At 39.5% G+C, this 19,004-nt stretch overlaps 1 protein-coding gene across 2 annotated transcripts in view; it reads right to left on the reverse strand.

Moving 5' to 3' along the window:
• Window positions 1-1,086: 1,086 nt before the first annotated feature.
• Window positions 1,087-19,004, reverse strand: part of LOC122071611 — a 98,712-nt gene continuing 80,794 nt past the window's right edge. For both annotated transcript variants that reach the window (XM_042635997.1, XM_042635996.1), the window contains exons 12-17: window positions 12,033-12,130; window positions 11,061-11,198; window positions 10,669-10,716; window positions 3,019-3,133; window positions 1,560-1,660; window positions 1,087-1,429 (exon numbers count right to left, since the gene is read on the reverse strand). In XM_042635997.1, coding sequence (XP_042491931.1) covers window positions 1,343-1,429; window positions 1,560-1,660; window positions 3,019-3,133; window positions 10,669-10,716; window positions 11,061-11,198; window positions 12,033-12,130 — 587 coding nt within the window. In that variant the 3' untranslated portion in view covers window positions 1,087-1,342. The remainder of the gene's footprint in view (window positions 1,430-1,559; window positions 1,661-3,018; window positions 3,134-10,668; window positions 10,717-11,060; window positions 11,199-12,032; window positions 12,131-19,004) is intronic.

Below are 19,004 nucleotides of genomic sequence, written 5' to 3' on the forward strand. Positions count from 1 at the left end.
CAAAAAATTAGTGCTAAATCCAATTACATAGCCAACAATGATCATTTACCAAAAATTATACTTAACTTGACCCATAAATAACTTTGATACTTCCAATACCACTTGGAATGAAAAAGCTAATATATATTCAATATATTAGACTAATAGGCTTTTCCTGCTGAAGATGGACAAAATAGACCTTGACGGGTCATATGAGATTACTAATAAAATATATCAATATATAATCAATAAGATCCCAAAAAATTCCATGGAACATCTTATCAATGAAAATGATACAAGACAAATAAAATTTAAATAAACAATTTTATAATCATTGGGTTACTTAGGCTAGTTCACTTGATCAGACTATCAAGTAATCACATCATATGATTCCAACAGTGATGTATCAAGATATTTGTACCACTAACAAAACCAGTCATTGCACAGATCAAACCTGATTAGAAAGCAGCCAAAGCACCTATATGCTGGCTTTGCTGATTTACATGACAATAACCGATGATTTCTCTGCAAGCCTTGTATGAACTAGGAGAACATACATCCCTTGGAAAACCAAATGGATCGACTTAATAAGAACTATGATCAAACACCAGAATAATGAAGCATCAAAGGCCAGAAAGGAAGAACCACCAAATCTCTATGACACATATCATCAAACACTTCACAAGCAGGACCAATACTCACGTAGAACTTAAATCAATGTGTTGCAAAAATACACATCGGATCCAAAATCCATTTGAATTGCGAGAGTGAACCATATCTCCATATCCAATACTACAAATATTGGTAACATTTTGAATCAAATGAAACAAAATGAACAAAGAAATCAAACATGAAGATTTGAGATTCCAAATTCTTCACCCGAGGAAGAGAACGAACAACCCAGTTACAGGCAAATCTCTTGCTGAGAAGGAAAGTCGCAAGTAGGGTGAGAGAGAGAGTCTACCCCATAAGCAGGGTGAGAGTTGCAAGCGGGATGAGAGACAGAGAGAGATCGTGAGAGTAGGGTTTTAATTTTTCTTCACATTTTGGTCGGGAAATAAAAAGAGATTTTTATGTATAAGTGAAAAATTTTCACATGTAAATATATTTCCCTTGCAATCAAACATCTACATTCATTTCCCCTAGGAAAAAGATTCCACTTTACATCAATAATTTGCATTCCCCTTGCAACCAAACAAAGCCTCAGAAAATTGTTTCACATATTACCAGGTTTGTCAACAAAAATTTCAAAGCTCTAAATTAACCTCAACCCAAGCATTTCAACAAAGAGTTCAACCAGATGTACTGGGTTGCCAAAGCAAATATCCACAAAAGCTAATCTGATACAAATCTTGCTGTGAATCTATAATCTTTCTGCGGTCACGACAGCAGGCTGAGCTTCAGCCCACTCTCTAGCGAGGTAAGGACCCCTTCTAACAGCTTCCTGCAACTGATCAGAGGAAAAAAACCATTTTTAGTCTTAACAATGGGACTTAGCAGTAGTATCTCAATGACTTTGGTTGTAGAAGAAACAATGATAAAACTTATCAGAGATAATTTTCTATAAGATTTAGCCACACCTTTGAAGCTATCACAGTTAGAGCAGGATCACTGTTGAGTTTATTAGAAGCTAATAAAGCCTTGTGAATAGCCTGGCAACATTTGTATCGGGCTTCCATACCTGGAAGTTTTCACAACTTGATCAGAGAAACATAAAACATGGCAGATGCAATATGCCTCGGTAGTTCAAAATTAGGGTTGAAAATTGAAACATAAAATTTGTAACCAATATTGTTTGACACAGTAGGAAAATGCATGCACACATAAGGATAAAATATTCTTCTATAAAGTAGGTAGTGAAATGTACCCGTTCTTTCCCATTGCTTACTAGGTAATTTTTAACATTCTCATGGATGAATTATGAGCTTTCTTGCTTATTTACTTACCTCTTGTAACAATAGAACAAACTCTAATGTTGGGGATATATGAGAAAACATAACAAAAACCAAATATGAAACGGTATTAGAGTACAGATCAGTGTCAACTAGAAATAGGCCTCTGGGTGAATGTGAATAGTGATCTGCATCTGCAGTTTCCTGGGAACCACTCATTCCATCAAAACTGCTACGACAAGAAAGAGGGTTGGGGGGGGGGGGGTGACCATTAAAACCACAGCATAGACTATCATAAACAATCAATTCTCGGTGGAGATGAATGCCTTCAACAGGGATGAAAAGTTGAGATGGATGCACACCAAATAGATGGAAGTTGAGATGGATGAACGCCAAGATTAGGAAGTGTAGAATTATGAATGAATGTGAGGGATCTTAAGAGTAGAATCAGTAAGTGATTAATGCGAGAAAGGTGATAACTAAGACCAACTAAGACCATAAAGCACTAATGAGGAGCTATATGACTCAAATTGGAGATATAATGTGCAAAAAGAGAATGAGTTGGGTTGAATTGGTGAACAAAGACATGAGTGCTTTAACAAATGAAGTGGGCTAAGCTTAGCTGAATGAGTTGGGTTAGCTGGCAACAGGCCGAGCCCAAATCTATCAACAGATTTTGCATTTTTCTGGCTGTATCCACAAGTCAGAGGTTCCTGTCAACATTGAAGGACATTTCAAATTCTCCTTGTTTATTTTAAGAGATAAATTGTTTAAAAAAAAAATATAATAAGTTCACATACAGAAAGATGAGTCTTAAGGTAGATGTCTCGAGCACATGCACATGCATCCATGTATATGCAATGTAGACCAAAAGTGATTCACTACTATCCATAAAAACAAATAATTAAGAGAATAGGAACTTTCCTAAACAACCCCCCCCCCCAACAAATTTTTTTTCATGTTGGTGATAAAAAATAATTGCTGCATTTTATTCCAAAAGAACAAAGATTTTGGAGAGAGCATGAATAAATTCATTTATTGAATAGTTTTATGGCATGAGGATATTTAACACAATTGTATTATATAAGCATGACTCCCATGAACAACCAGAAACTTTTAGGCATGCAAAAATGGTGAGCAAACCAACCCTTCTTTGCAGATTCAATATGCGCATCAGTCACCATACTTATGATCTCCTGCTTCGAGCAAATCTCTATCAAGCACCATGGTCGAGTCACCAGGCCAGTTATTAACCTATAAGCCTGAAAATGTTCAAAGAGAAAAATCACAGTAAAACCTTTCAGATAAAAGATCAACAACCAATTAACACTGAATCAGACAAATAAGGCCTGGGAAATCTAGAAACTACTGCTCTCGTAGTTTATTCTTTCAACCCTTCAGATTCTATCATGGAGCACATACAACATCCTCAGTTTCATCCACAGATTTCAACTCAAGTTGTCCTGACAAACACCTGGCCCAAAAATAATGGAATTGCAGAAAAAGAGAAGCAATTGAGGGGCAAGAGAGAAAAGAACAATGATAAAGGTGTAACTCAAGCGGGAGAGATAAAAAATAGAAGCAACTAAGATCCATGCTTCCAACTGAATACTGAGGCAAATGTGGAGGGAATGCTATTTGAACCGTAATTGGAAAACCAGGTATTGACTTGGGTGAGTCACCCGAGGAATCAAAATTTTAGAAAACTCGATCAAGAGTCATGTAGACTCGGCCAGGGTATAAAATAAGAACATTCGGTAGTCATGTAGACTCGGCCTGGGTATAAAATAAGAACACTCGGTCATGAATTGTCCTGTCAAGTAGGACTAGGTCTTTTTACCTGAGTCACCATAAACTCGGCGAGTCTAAGCGTTTTTTTAAAATACTATCATATTGTTTCACTACTTCGGTATTTCACTTATATTATTGAACATGCTTGCAACGCTATAAGCTCAAAATTGAATGATATGTGATTCCCTCATTATTTTTTTCCTTCTATCTTTTCTTTTATGAATTTCTTTTCTTTTATATTAATTTAAACATCTTTATTGTATTAAAAAATGTGTGACTGTCATGACTAGGTTTAACCAGGCTGAGCCACCGGGTTTTTTTGAAAAACGAGTCAAGTCAAAAAACCTGGTTTCCAAACTATGATTTGAACATTATAATGTAGGGAAGCAATTGTGGAAAAAGAAAAAAATGGCAACCAAGAAAAAATACATAACAAAGTCGTTGTAAGAAAAAGAGCAATAAAATTAAGAGGGGGGGTGAAGATGTAAATGATCCATATAGATTTTTTTCATTAGGAGTAAGGAATGGAAAATAGATATGCTAGCCTGCGCATTGGGTTTGGAAAGAAATTATGAACTCTAAAATTTTATCGGGTTAGAAGCATAATTCAAGAAGTCGGTTGGAACCAAAATAATTTCGAGTTTTGATCAGATTTCAACCGAAACCTATACCATTTTGGCTGCAAGTTTCGTTTGACCATGTCGGCGGTCAAATGGCCATATTTTAGCCCAAAAGTTCAGGAAAACACTGCTTAATCATCTCTAAACATATTGGAACCTTCAGATTGTAAAAAACCATATCCAAATGGTACTTTGGTTTCGGACCCTAGGTTATTGGCGTACACCGTACATGATGTAACTTTCTCTAATATAACCTATATTCTACTAAGTTAGTATTAGAACACATAAGTTGTTATCCCTTCAACACCAGTATGGGTTTCTTCTCCGCCTGCTGGAACATCATTTGCAATGACCTCATCCTTATTGTCCGAAGTTTCTTCTACAACCCCAACTAAATCGGAGGGATCAACCACACTTTCCTTTGTCTCATCCCCAAAAAGGAAGGTGCGGTTTCCATGAATGACTTCAGACCCACTTCTCTCTGTAATCTTCTTTACAAGTTCATTGTTAAAATCCTCGCCAATCGGATCTAGAAAGTTATTGACTCTTGTCAATCCCAACCAATCCGCCTTCATCGCAGGAAGGAGCAATTCGGATAATATTATTCTCTGTCACGAGATCATATGCGGTTTCGAACGTAAGTCCCACTCTCCTACTGCCTTCCTCAAGATTGATAACCATAAAGCGTTCGACACGATTAGTTGGGATTTTATCTCTAATGTTCTACTCTGAATGTCAATTCCGGACTCTTTTTTCCACAGAGTTCACTCTTGCATTTCCTCCCCTCACTTCTCTGTCTTAGTGAATGGCAGCTCTGCCAATAACTTCCCCTCGGGGGCGCGGTATCAGCCAAGGATGCCCCCTCTCTCCTCTTCTCTTCTCCTTTTCCCTAGAAGTCCTTTCCCACTCCATACAATCCATCACTGACTCCATCTCATCTCCCCCATCACGAAATGCAAATCTCTTCTCCTTTCCCATTTGGCTTTTGCTGATGACATCATGATCTTCTCCAAGGCTGATCCCCTCTCCATCACCACTATTATGACCACTCTCCACTCCTTCGAAACTCTTTTGGGTCTCAGTATCGACCTTTTCAAATCCAATATCTTCCTCTCTGGTGTCTCCCCTGATGTTTAAGGCATCCTTACTGGAATCATGGGATTTTCTTTGGCATCCTTGCCTATCAAATACCTGGGTCTCCCTCTCATTTCCTCTAGACTTTCATCCCATCACTGCTCCCCTTTGCTTGATCTTCTTCGGAAAAAGCTCCAACTTTGGAAAGGCAAACTCCTGTCTTTTGCTGGTCGTCTTACGCTAATCAGGTCGGTCCTCCAGCCCATGTACCTCTATTGGTCTGGCATTTTTGCCCTTCCTGCCTCCACGATCGAGTCCATTAAAGGACTCCCTTGCTCCTTCCTCTAGAAGGGATCTGATTCCTCCAAGTTCCTCCGGCCTCTTAGCTGGAAGAAGGTTTGCCTTCTCAAAGTAGAAGGAGGATTAGGGATTAGAAGAATTAAAGAGACCAACTCTGTGGGAGTCCTCAAGCTCATCTGGAAACTTGTGTCTAAGCATAAAAGCATTTGAGTTGACTGGATCCTCTCCGGTTTTCTCAAGCACAACTCTCTTTGGATGGCCCCTTTCATTACTAATGCCTCCTAGATTTGGAGAAAGATCCTTTGTGATGCAGATGCCTTGGCTTGGCTAGACCGGATTGACCAACTATGGAGATTTGGAGAAAGATCCTTTGTGATGCAGATGCCTTGGCTTGGCTAGACCGGATTGACCAACTATGGAGGCCTAAGCCAAGACACAACCAACCCAAACCGGAATTCTGGTCTAGCCAGGGTTGGCAGTTGATATTTGGGAAAGAAAATTAGTATATTTGATTTTCTTTGCTTTAGAAGCAGATAAGTAGGATTTCCTTTGCAATTAGTTAGTTTACATTTTAGATTAGTTCCACCTTTAATTGCTTTCCAATTTTATGTGAGGACTTCTTCTTTAAATTGTTGTAAAACGATTAGTTTCAGTTTCGAATGAAAGAATTGAATGATTGAATTGATGGTTGAGACCGTGGCTGCTGTGAGCCTTGCATATCCCTCCCTCCCACTTTGATCTTCTTTCTTCTCTTTCTTCATCTTTCTCTTATCTTTTCATCTTCCTGTCATCCCTACACCTTATCTCCCACTTTTTTTTTTTTACCTTGTTATGTTCGTTGGTTACTATTCCCCTTCTCCGCTGGGAGGTAAAACCAACATCAAAAGGGAGCTGGCTGACCCTTGTTCTGTGACCGATTGAATCAGAGGTCTGGGTCAAAGGGAGCTGCCTTGGAGGCGACTCAAACCCCATAATATTAACCCCAAAGCTTTGTTCCTGTTGTGTGAAACTATCAATCACAGGTCTGGTCTCTGTTTACTGCCTGGAGAAGTCTCAGAACTGGAATATCTCGTCTAAGTTCTCCGTTTGACATCTGTGAGGGATGGAACCGACAGCACTGGAGATGAACCGAACCTGTATGTGATCTTCCATGAGAGGGTTACCTTGCTTGAAGAGTTGGGTCGATTTGAAGATGACTGCTGCCGCTGATTTTTGAGTTCCATCGTGAGCTAAGGTTGAAGAAAACCTCATTAAGTTGGTTTTCCATCCTTACCTTATCAGTTCCTAGAATTACCCCTTATCTTCTTCTATTATTCTCAATTAACCTATTTATTTCTTAGTTCTAAATCTACCCCTTCCCATCTAGTACGCCGTTTTCCCTTTCGAGAATTCCTCTTATGTTATAGTTATCATCTATTTACCATATTGCCACCCTTTATTAGAAACTTCAAGTTATTTATAGAACTGCCATTACTTTGATCTTTTGCTATTTCACTATTGAATGGGTCCATAAGCAAACCGATTCCAATTTCATAAACCGGTTCCGCATCACTGTCATTGGCCCATTGCCCTCAATGCCATTTCCTTTTCCATCGGCAATGGCTGGACCACTGGCATCCTTCGGGTATCCTGTCTCACCTAATCTCTCCTCTGAATATCTACTTTTCCGATCTCTCCACCAATGCATCTGTCTCGCTTATCCTTTCTCCCAGTGGCTGGTCCCCCCTCCTTGACCTTTGAGCCTCCCTCCCCTAGCCCTAGAGGAAAGGAGGATAAATGCACCTAGCTTTTCTCTTCCAATGGGATCTTCTCTTCTGCCTTTGCTTGGTCCTTCGTTCAATCTTCCACCACTGTGGTCCTGTGGCATAACTTGATCAGGTTTAAGGGCCATATTCCCTGTCATAGCTTCACTCTACGGTGTTTCCTATCCAATTGTCTCCCCACCCAAACCTTCCTCATTCACCACCATATCCCCACCAACCTTTCTTGCTGTCTCTGCCCCCAGGGTACGGAGGACATCCCCCACCTCTTCTTCTCCTGCCCCTTCTCCACTCTTGTCTAGAAATCTGCCCTTTCTAGGTGTTGGCCGGCTAGAAGATCCATTCTCCTTTTCAACAGGGAGTGGAACTGAATTGACATGACCTTTTCTGGTGCTTCCATCTGTGACACCCTTGCCAAGATGGCTTTTTGTGCAACCATCAATCATCTCTGGATGGAGCGAAGCATCCGTAGATGGATTTCCAACTCTCATTCTCCAGACAAGATTTGGAAAGCCATCTACTTTGATGTTACTTCCAAAGTCTAATCCCTTCATGCTCGTCCTGTTCCCAATTCCCTTAGGAACACCCAAATCATAGCTTCTTGGAACCTTTAGGTCAATCTCATTCCCATTCTCTGATGGCTTTTATCCCCTCCTTTTTTATGTTCCCCTTGGGACTTGATGTATTGTCTTTGTTCTTTATTTTGTTAGTTCCCCCCTAGATTGGCATTCCCTTGTTGGCTTAAGCCTTCCCCCCCCTTGTATATTCTTCTCCTCTTGGTAATGAATTATTTATTCATCCACAAAAAAAATTCAATTAAAAGATTTAAGATATATATTAGGAATAAATAAAACTATTTAAAAGTACACTTATAAGTAGTCAAGTACAACTGTTCCTCCCACTTTATGTTAGTACCACATAGTTCCAAGGATCCTTAAAACCTCTTAAAGATTGTTGCCACAAGCGAAAATGTTCCTCATCTATCACAAAGACGGTCACGTCATGATATGCTTGAAGAAATGCTTGAAGTCCAACGAAGCAACGTGATATGTGTCATCATCAACATACTCTAGCTAACCCAACCTAGGATATAGATCATCGGCTAGGAAGGTGATGCAAATGTAGACCCACTTTAGCTGCTTGGTGGACTGGGCCGATAAAGTTGCTAGGGGGGGATGGGTATGAGAAGATACTACCTACAGAAGATGACCCACTCTATGACTAATCTTCATACGTAGTGGGAAATAAAATACTGATCATAACCACCATACCCACTATACGTGACTATGGAGCCATCGGTGGACAATGAGGGTGCATGCCAATGTCTTATCTGTCCATACCCACCATATCCACTACTCTCCTCCAAGCTCTGGCCTCCAATTGTGCTAGACAAGCTCGTAAATTGGCCGATGAGGTACAACATATATAAAATTGAGCCCCAACTAATGTATATTAACCTTATTTGTTTTTATTTTTATTTTTTTTTTTCAAATTTTGTTTCAAGAAAATTAAATTTTAAAAGAAGATTTAAAAAATAATTTAATTAAATGACTCTGTGAAGTCATAGATCGGCCAAAGGTATAAAAAATAAGAAAATGAAGGATAACCACTAAATATATACCCTATTGTTTGCAATAATAATAATACTAAATTTGGGGAAAAGGGTTTACCTTCAACTTGGAATCTTCAAGAATCTAGCTCAATTCGGCAAAACGTTGTTGTAGATGCATTATAATAATCCCCAACCACTTGTTCCACTAAGATATGAACATGATATTAAAAAAAATAAAAAAAATGTTCAATCGAAACAATGCTTTTATAAGCATTTGTTTATATCGTTTTGTACCCGAAATCCGAAATGGCAACGAAATCTCGCCAACCAAAATCTGGACCTAAACTTTGTAAGTCAGGTGAATTGCACTCGCACTGCATATCATTTTGACCCTTGTCAAAACAGAAAAATTCTGTGAGATTTTGGTGGTTCCAAACAAAATCTTGAACCATGGTTAGAAGCAATTACTATGCTTCAAGCCCTAGACAAAGAAGGTGAGAGTCAAGGAAGAGGTCTGATGCGGAAAGGCAAGCTGCATGCTTGCTTTCATAGACCTATTAAGAATTGTAGAGGATGAAATACTCAAGCAACTGGTTGTTAAGAGAAATTATTGGGCTTTGTGGCCTGGATTCCCAAGTTAAGGAGGTACCTCAATGAAGAGAGTATTTACTGCCATGTGATTCCATTGTTGACGCTGATGGAGAATCAAATAGTTTCCTACTTATTTACTCACCTGTCCACCAGGGAAATCTGAATTCTTTTTTTTTTTTTGGATGAAAAAATAAGTTCATTACCAAGGAGAGAAAAATAGGAAGGGAAAGAAAGGGGGAGGTGAAGCTTAAACCAACAAGGAAAAGCCAACCCAGGGGGAGAAAAGCTACAAAGCTACAAGAAAAACTAAACCAGCAGAATCAAAAGGGATACACAAAAAAAGAGGGGGGGTAGGGGAAGGAAAAGAAGGCTCCAGGAGGAGGGGAGTGGGGGAAGCCATCAAGGGTGGGGGATGGTATCAATGGGCAGATTCCAGGAGGAGATGATATGCCTGTTTCTGGGGGAGTTAGGGACAGGGCAAGGATGAAAAGAAAGCATCCTTGATCCCTAAAGTCGCAAAGAACTAGGACCTCTTCTAACGAAACTGAACCTGATTATTTTATGCTGAGCATGGAATTTAATAGGGTTGACAGATCTTTACGGTAAGTATGCTTTAAAGCTTCAGATGATGTTGCTTTCTTTATATTATCTCAACAATCAAGTAGTTCCAAGGATCGTCTGTAACAAAATCCGTGGGAGTTTTGATTAATTTGGGTCATTTATGCAGCTTTCATGATTGCCATTTTTGGTCGTGCGATCTGTCTGGACATCGGTATCTCAAAATGGAGAGAAGGGGGGATAAGATCTCTCTGAAAGTCTTTGTGGATAGGTACAGTTTCAGGCTCCCATTGGTACCAAGGATCTCATTTCCTAGTTTCTGCATCCTTCAAGGATCTCTGTGAGACAGTTTCTGACTAACAATAACAAGTCACATCTCCCTCTGCTTAGAGCTCCATTTTGGTCCTTTAATCTTCTCTCCTCTCCCCCTCCCCTCCGAAAAACATCTCCTATTTGCTGTGGAGAGGGGAGGGGGGCCGATAGGTTTTACGTGGATGAGCTCAATAACAAAGACAAATTATGATGGGAAGACAAATTATGATGGGTCTTACCGCCCAACGAATTTCCGAGTCTTGCTGCAGAGTTGATAGAAATAGACCCTGCCAAACGTATAAATAAATTTGGTCACAATGTACAAGTGAAGAACCAAGCAAACATAAGTTGTGACCAAGTTGTATTCATTGTTGTAACCACCAGTTGCCCATATGTCAGGCTTGTCAGCTCAAAGTCAATTCAGAATAAATATAATTGGAAAGGCCAACTTGAGGATGTCAAATACAACCAAGGATAAATAGTATAGGCAGCTTACATTATGCCACCACTGCCATACCTTTCTGCCCATAGGATGAATGGAAGAAAAATCAACATTCTTTTGATAGGTAGGACATAGAGAAAAGCATGATCATAAGTTTATAATAAGCATCAACCAAGGATAAATACTAACTGATGGTGTAATCTTTGGACTCTTGGCTGCCGTTTCATAGATCAAGTGCCGCAGATTTTCTTCTACATCATTATTTAGCAATCTGTGGTCCTCTGGTCGATTTTCTCCTACAATGTTTCCGAGAGCATGTAACGCAGCCTGCATGTTGCCATGTTAAGTACTTCTGGACAGAAACAGAGAATGAATACTAAACCTGATCATGCTTAATTTCTTACACAAAAACTAATCAACTACAGAACAGCTTCATAGGCACACAATAATTTTCCACATAAGCAATTAGTAGTATTTGAAGAACCATGATGTCCGTAGCCTGAGTCATCTCACCCTAGTCACTTAAATCACTTTAAATTGAGAAAGTGTAGCAACAAATGGTCAAGAAAGTTGTGTCAATCACTCTCAAAGTGATTCCCATTGCTGCTCAATATATCATCACATTGTTGGTTGGGCATGCCAGGTAATCAGTTAACAGTAGATAGGAAAACAACGGCATATGCAGTGAAATGATGAGTTCCCATGTTAGATCTAAGTTTAAAGCAAATAAGAGAAAGAAAGACAAGGACCTGCCTCTACAATACCATCCTAGTTCAGCAGCCATGTGAGACATTAAAAGGACCACCTCAGTTTTCAACATGCAGTTAAAATTTGGGGGAAAAAGGCACAAAAATGATGGTGAATAAGCAGCTTCCTAGTAGGACTGACTATATCAAATAAAGCAGAATACTTTCAATAGCAGAAGTGATGTCATAGCAATTTGAATGTGAAAAAATGTATATATCTTGATATTGGCTCACTAGAACTAGTAGGCTGCATTAAGTTGTTCCATGACGACAATCCATATCTAAAACAACAATGTTCCAACTCAGGAATATCACCAATATGGATGTAAAAACATTAATAAAATAAAAAATTGTAGTAACGATAACATGGGAGAAACTAATGGATTAGAAATCGGAAAGGAGAGAAGCTGCTCACCATCTTTTTACCTCTTCCTTGCCTGTCAAAAGCTGCATCAACAACATGTTTTGCGATAGATGATGAACTTGAGAGTAGCAAAGCGGCTCCCTGAATTGCTAGAAGCATCATAATACCATAAGTGGAGATTTAGTTTGCAAGAACAAGTGTAGCAGTTTGCAAAGAAATCAGCAAATGAAAAACCAACATAATCATAAAAAATCTGTGAACGGAAAACATTGCGAGGTAATTTGTGGGGAAGAATGTATGAATGAATTGCCAAAAATTAACAATATTCGGTTACAAAATCTACTCCTTTCGGTGAAGAGCTAATTGTAATACTTAATAGTCATTCATCTCAGGAGAAAAGTAGTAATTAGAGAAATATAGATCGTTTTCTCCCTTGCAAAGTCAGGACTGAATAAAGAAAAGGCCTCCCATGGTATTCAGTGCCCAAAGAAGAAAGCTAAACAAAGAACTCTAAACTATAAATATTCTACAGTCTCTCCTGATATGAGAAACAGAAAACCACCAAAGACACTTATAACATATAGACGATCCTATGTGCATTCCATTAATGATTTTATTCTGGAAACGAATACATCAGTTGGCTTCTACAAAATTATATAAAACAATATAAAAACTTATCAGTAAAACCTAATTTTAAAGTAATGATCCAATGAGTTAATGATGATGTAGGAATTGGGCCCCTGCAATAAGATACCATAAGAAGTAAAATAAACCAATATACTCTAAAACCAAAAACATGAGATTTTTTTCTTTTTCTTTGAGATTTAAGGTTTTTATGGAACTGATTGGGGATTGGAAATCCAGGTTAACAGTGAAGTTTGGAGATGATTTGACAGATAAAGAATGAGAGAAGAAAGATTGGATGTGGATAAGATATTGATATGGATAAAATAAGAAAAACAGAATGACAAAATAAGCTACAATTTACCAAGTTAGCTACAATTACTGATTGTTAGAGTTTACGTAATAAGGGTATTTTAGGGTTAAGTGTATTACTTTCTACTCCCTAGGGAAGTGTATGTAATTCTTTACATCTTGTTATAGTAATATATATGTGGTAGAAAATCTTTTCTCTACACAATTCTCTTCTCTCTTCTCCTTCTTCCTCTTCTTCTTCTCATATCTTCCATTCCCTTGTTCTCTTTTCATCCTTATATTCTAACTTGGTATCAGAGCCTCACGGTGTTGGTTTGAAAGTTGTGCTACAAGTTTACCACTTCCTTCTCTTCTCTTTGGAACCCTAGCTTACGAAGGGGTTCCAAGGAAAGGACTTCTATGTGAAAAGATTGAAGAAATCATGAGATAGGCATGCAACAAGACCATGGAGACACCAAGGGAAGTTTCCCATTGAAGAAAGAGGCACTTGGAGCTTGCGTCAAACAAAACCAGGCCTAGGCAGCATTACTGCCAGCTAGGTCGTTTCTCATCTGGCCAGCTTTGGAGCTGGAACCAGGCCTCTTTGGATCTCCCTAGGGTGTATTATCACCCACTCTTGGTCTCACTTCAAGCTCCTTTGAGTTGTTGCTTCACAACTCATTTTTCCTTGGATTATTTGGTGCCAGCCCTGTTTTGGGTTTTTTGCCTCTGAAATTTTGTCCATGATGCTTCCAAATGCTGTGTTTGTAAGGTATGATGTTTGGGACTCTTGAGCTCTTATGTTATGACACTACACCTTGAAGAATGTGGTAGGGGTGAATTTATTTGAGTTATATGCTTGGTTTGCTTGCGAGAATTCTTTTTTTCTATTCTGAGAAGATGATATTTGGGTATTGTGTTGCTTGCTTGCTTTGGATCTCCAACTGTGTTTTGTTTAGGAGTATCCATACATTATGTATGATCTCACTAAACCTATGGAAGCTACATCGAGTGGGTCCAGTAGTATCAACCCCAACCCGATTGTCTTTAATAACCCCAACACTCAGATTTCCCTTGTCAAGTTGGATAGCACCAACTATTTGGACTAGTCACAATTTGTGAAGTTATCCTCGAGGAGTTGAGGGAAACTTGGGTATATTACTGAGGCTCTTAAGGCTCCCGCTATCACTAATCCATCATACCAGAAATGGGAAACTGGCCACTGTTATCACTAGGCTCCTCTTTTTCATGAAACCTGAGATTGGAAGAAGATTTATTCGGAAAGAAATGCTAAGGATATTTGGAATAGTGTCTCTAGACCTATGATAGGGTAGGTCTCTGTTAAGGTCTACCAGCTTCTTCAGTAAGATCTCTCCATGAAGAAAGGGAACATGACTATCTTTGACTATTATACTGTTGTTGTAGGACTCTGGGAGGTTACCGAGACCTTCAGTAGTCTAATCCTGAAGATGAAGCCAAGGTCTATGGATCCCTCGAAAAGGTGCGAGTTCTGATCTTACTAGGTGGGTTAAACTCAGACTATGAGCCAATTCGGATACAAATTTTGGGCCGGTCACCCCCTTCCATTCCTTGATGAGGTGTGTAGCTACCTACTGAGTGATCAAACCAATAGAGGTGCCATGGACCCTGCTCCTCCACTTGAGTGATCTATTCTTTCTTCCACTGCTAATAGAGAATGGCATGGAGGCGGCCGAGGCCAAGGGTCATATCGTGGGAGATCCAACAGTGTGACCATTGTGGGAAACCTGGGCACACTCGAGAGAGGTGTTGTCTTCTTCATGGCCGTCCTCGCACATGTGGTGGTTCTACTGGCACACGTGGTGGCTGCAAAGGAGGGGCTACAACTTATGCTACTATGACAGAGATTGATCCTAGAGGACACTCATAGGCAAATACCAACTCCTTCTCTAGGGATGATATTGCAGATCTCCGCCAGTTCATGTCTTAGCTTGATAGACCATCTACCTCACAAGATGCCTCAGCTTCTGCTATGCATGTCACCACATCTGCACCTTCCACAGCTCCATCGTGGGTTATAGACTCTGGTGCCACTGACCACATGACTAGTTTGTCCCATTATTATGATTCTTACTCCATTTATTTTGGTAAAGATAAGGTTCAAGTGGCTGATGGTACCCTCTCCTTTGTTTCTGGTAAAGGCAGTATTCCCATTACTTCTTCTATTTAACTTAATTTTGCTCTTCATGTTCCTAACCTTACATTGAATCTTTTGTCTGTGAACACTTTAACTAAATCAATGAATTGTTGGATCACTTTTTTTTCCTTCTCAGTGTCTTTTTTAGGATTTGGTGTCAAAAAGGATTATTGGCAGTGGATGTGAAAAGCAGACTCTACTGCCTTGAGCCGCAATTATCTTTTTTTACTACACCATAGTCCATGCATGTGGCCGTAATGATAGTAGTTCTATAGACTTTGTGATGCTTTAGCATCAATGTTTGAGACCTCTCTCTTTTGTTGTGATGAGGAAACAGTTACCTCATTCATCTACGTATTTTCCTTTCTCATGTATTTCATTGTAAACCATGTATTTTTGCTAAACATTTTCATTCATCTTATCCCTATTATGGTAACAAATCTGTAGTTCCCTTTCACATTATGCATACTGATGTTAGAGGACCTTGTCTTACTACCTCCTTATTTGGTCATATTTACTTTGTTTCAATTGTTGATTTCTCTCGTTGTACTTGGACCATTCTTATGAAATAGAAGAGTGATGTTTATGATGCATTCAAAAAATTTTATAAAATGGTTTGTGCCTAGTTTGAAACCAAGATCAAAATTGTCTGGTTTGATAAAGGGGAGGGGGGGAGTACATATATAGTGGTCTACAAGACTTTTTTTTTTACTAACAATGGTATTATCCATAGGCTTGCTTGTGTTGATATATCCCAATAGAATGGGTAGCTAAGAGGAAAAATCGTCATTTGTTAAAAATCGGTAGAGCCTTCTATTTGGTATGCATGATCCAAAAACTTTTTGTCTGAAATTGCCCTTATTGCTACTTCTCTCATCAATCGCATGCCTACCAAAATCCTTAGGTTCCAAAACACTGTTGCACTTGTCTTCTCAATCTTCTGCTTTTCCTCTTCCTCCCAGAGTGTTTGGCTGTCTTTTTTATGTGCATGTTAACAAATCCTCCCATATCAAACTCGATCCCAAAGCTCTCAAATGCCTCTTCCTTGGGTATTCTTCCGCTACCAAAGGCTACAAGTGTAACCACCCTTCTTCTTGCATACGATTTCTTTCCAAATATATCACCTTCCTTGATTTTGTGTCATTCTTTACTTCTCATCAGTATCCTCTTCTAGGGGAGAATGGGAGTGAAGAGAAAAGCTTGTTGATGCCATTCCGTTTCTTACTCCCTTGTCTCTCACTCCTTTTTCTTTTGATAATGGGAAACATAAAGAGGTGGATGATGTTGATATTTTGGATGTTGTCGATACTAGTGGTCCTTGTAAAGAGAATGAGCCTACTGTGTACACAAAAAGGGCAAAGCAAACCTACCAAGAGTCTTCTTTGCATCCACATCCCGAGTTTCATGTCCCTCAATCAGGTAACATTTCTTCTTCTCCTTCTGAGTTTGACCTCCCTATCATTGTTTGAAAGTGCAAGAGAGCTTGTACTAATCCTATACCCCAGTTTGTTTCCTATGATGCTCTCTTTCCTATAGGTGTTGCCTTTACAGCTGCTCTTTTTTTGCTTCCATCCTTAAAACTGTTACGAAGGCTATGACAGACCCCAAGTGGAAGAAAGCACTGTTTGAGGAAATGATGGCACTTGCGAAGAACTGCACTTGCAAACTGGTTGATCTTCCCAAGGGGAGAGTTCCAATTGGATTCAGGTGGGTCTATACAATCAAGTACCTATCAGATGGTGCTATTGAGAGGTACAAGGCAAGATTGGTGGCCTAAGGGTACAATTAGGTTTATGGAATATATTATCAGGAGCATAACTTTATAAGAGTTCTATTATCTGTGGCGCCAAAAAGAGAGTGGCATTTGTATCAGTTGGATGTGAAGAATGCATTCCTCTATAGTGACTTAAAGGAGAGAGTGTATATACAACCCTCTCTTCGATTCAAGTTTCCGGCAGCTAATGGTAAGGTGTTTTCTAAAGAAGACACTATATGGTCTCAAGCAATCACCAAAGGCTTGGTTTGAGAGGTTCATGTAGGCCATTCTGAAGAATGTGTATTCCCAAAGTTAAGCAGATCACACATTATCTACCCGAAGAGGTAATAGTACCATCATAGTGTTGATTGTTTATGTTGATGATATCGAGGTGACTGAAGATGACAACGGTGAGATAGCTAGGCTGAAAGCATACTTGGCCAAACAATTTGAGATCAAAGACCTATGACACTTGAAGTATTTCTTGGGAATTGAAGTGTCAAGGTCTCAGAAAGGAATCAATATTTTCCAAACGAAATTTATGTTAGACTTGTTAAAAGAAACATGGATGTTGGGGTGTAAACTAGCAAGTTTTCCTATTGAACGGAATCACAAGTTTGGAGAAAATTGTGGCTCCTCTCTTGTTGATGCAGGAAAATACCAGAGGCTAGTAGGGAAGCTGATCTGTCTCTGACTAGCCCAGACATTACTTATGCAATGGTAGTGAACCAGTTTATGCATGCTCCCAAGAGTGGCACTTGGATGCTGTATACCGCATCCTTAGATACTTGAAGTCCTCTCCGGGAAAAGGATTTTTGTATACCCAGAACAACCACTTAAGGATATAAGGTTATTCCGATGTTGATTGGGCTGGATCCATCTCTGACAGACGATCTACTTCTGGCTATTACACATTTGTGGGCGGTAATTTTGTTACATGGAGGAGCAAGAAACAGCTTGTTGTAACTAGATATAGAGCAAAGGCTAAGTACAGGGCAACGACTCATGGAATTTGTGAACTCATTTGGTTGCGATTGTTGGTTCTTGAGTTGGGATATGATACTGACTTATGTGTCTCTACTGTGATAGCAAAGCAGCCATAAGTATTGTCCATAATCAAGTGCAGCATGATAGAACAAAGCACATTGAAGTTGATTGGCATTTCATCAAAAAGAAGATTGATTCTGGCAACATTTGCGAGCCCTTTGTGAAGATAGGTGATCAATTGGCAGACATTTTCACCAAATGACTCATTCCTCACCAGTTCAGTACCCTCTTATGCAAGCAGGGAATGTATGCCATTTATTCTCCAGCTTGAGAGGGAGTGTTAGAGTTTATATGATAAGGGTACTTTAGGGTCAAGTGTATAGGGGTGTCAATCGGTCGGGCCTAGCCGGGCTTGGCGGGCCTATGTCCTCGGACCATGACCTACCTATTTAAGAAATGAGTCAGTCTCGGTCAGTGTTGTGTCGGGCTCGATCGGGTTTCGGGCTTTAATCGGGCTTCTCCTAGTCGGGCTATAACTGGGCCTTAAACGGTCTTTACTTTTCTTAGATTTAATATACTTTAATTTATTTTGTCAAATCATCAACAATTTTGAAAAGATATTACACTTAATTACAATCAATAATTGATAAAAATATCAATATATACCCTATTCCATCCCAAAAAATCAAAATACCTATATAAACGGTCGGGCTAAATGTGTCGGTCCGAGTCGGGCTTGTAAACGGGCCGCGTCGGTCGAGAGGCCCATTGGGCTTACACCTTGCACCATGTACTACCTATTTATAAATAGGCCGGCCTTAGGCCCGACACGTTTATTAATCGGGCCGGGCCGGGCCGTACCATGCCGGGTCAAGCCACAAATGTGTCGGGCTCAATCGGGCCTACCGATGCGGGCTTTGAATTGACACCTGTATTTTATATTTATCACTTAATGTACTTTATATTTTTCCCTTTTACCTCCCTCAGGAGTGTGTGTAATCCTTTACATCTTGTTAATGAAGTAATATATATGTGGTAGAGAATCTTTTCTCCACACACAACATTCCAACATTCTCTTCTCTCTTCTCTCTTCTCTCTTCTCCTTCTTCCTCTCCTTCTCCCTCTTCCTCTTCTCCTCCAATCTTCCATTCCCTTGTTCTCTTCCCATCCTTATATTCTAATTGTGATG

Source organism: Macadamia integrifolia, unplaced genomic scaffold, assembly GCF_013358625.1.
Source record: "Macadamia integrifolia cultivar HAES 741 unplaced genomic scaffold, SCU_Mint_v3 scaffold_30A, whole genome shotgun sequence".
Classification (NCBI taxonomy): Eukaryota; Viridiplantae; Streptophyta; class Magnoliopsida; order Proteales; family Proteaceae; genus Macadamia; species Macadamia integrifolia.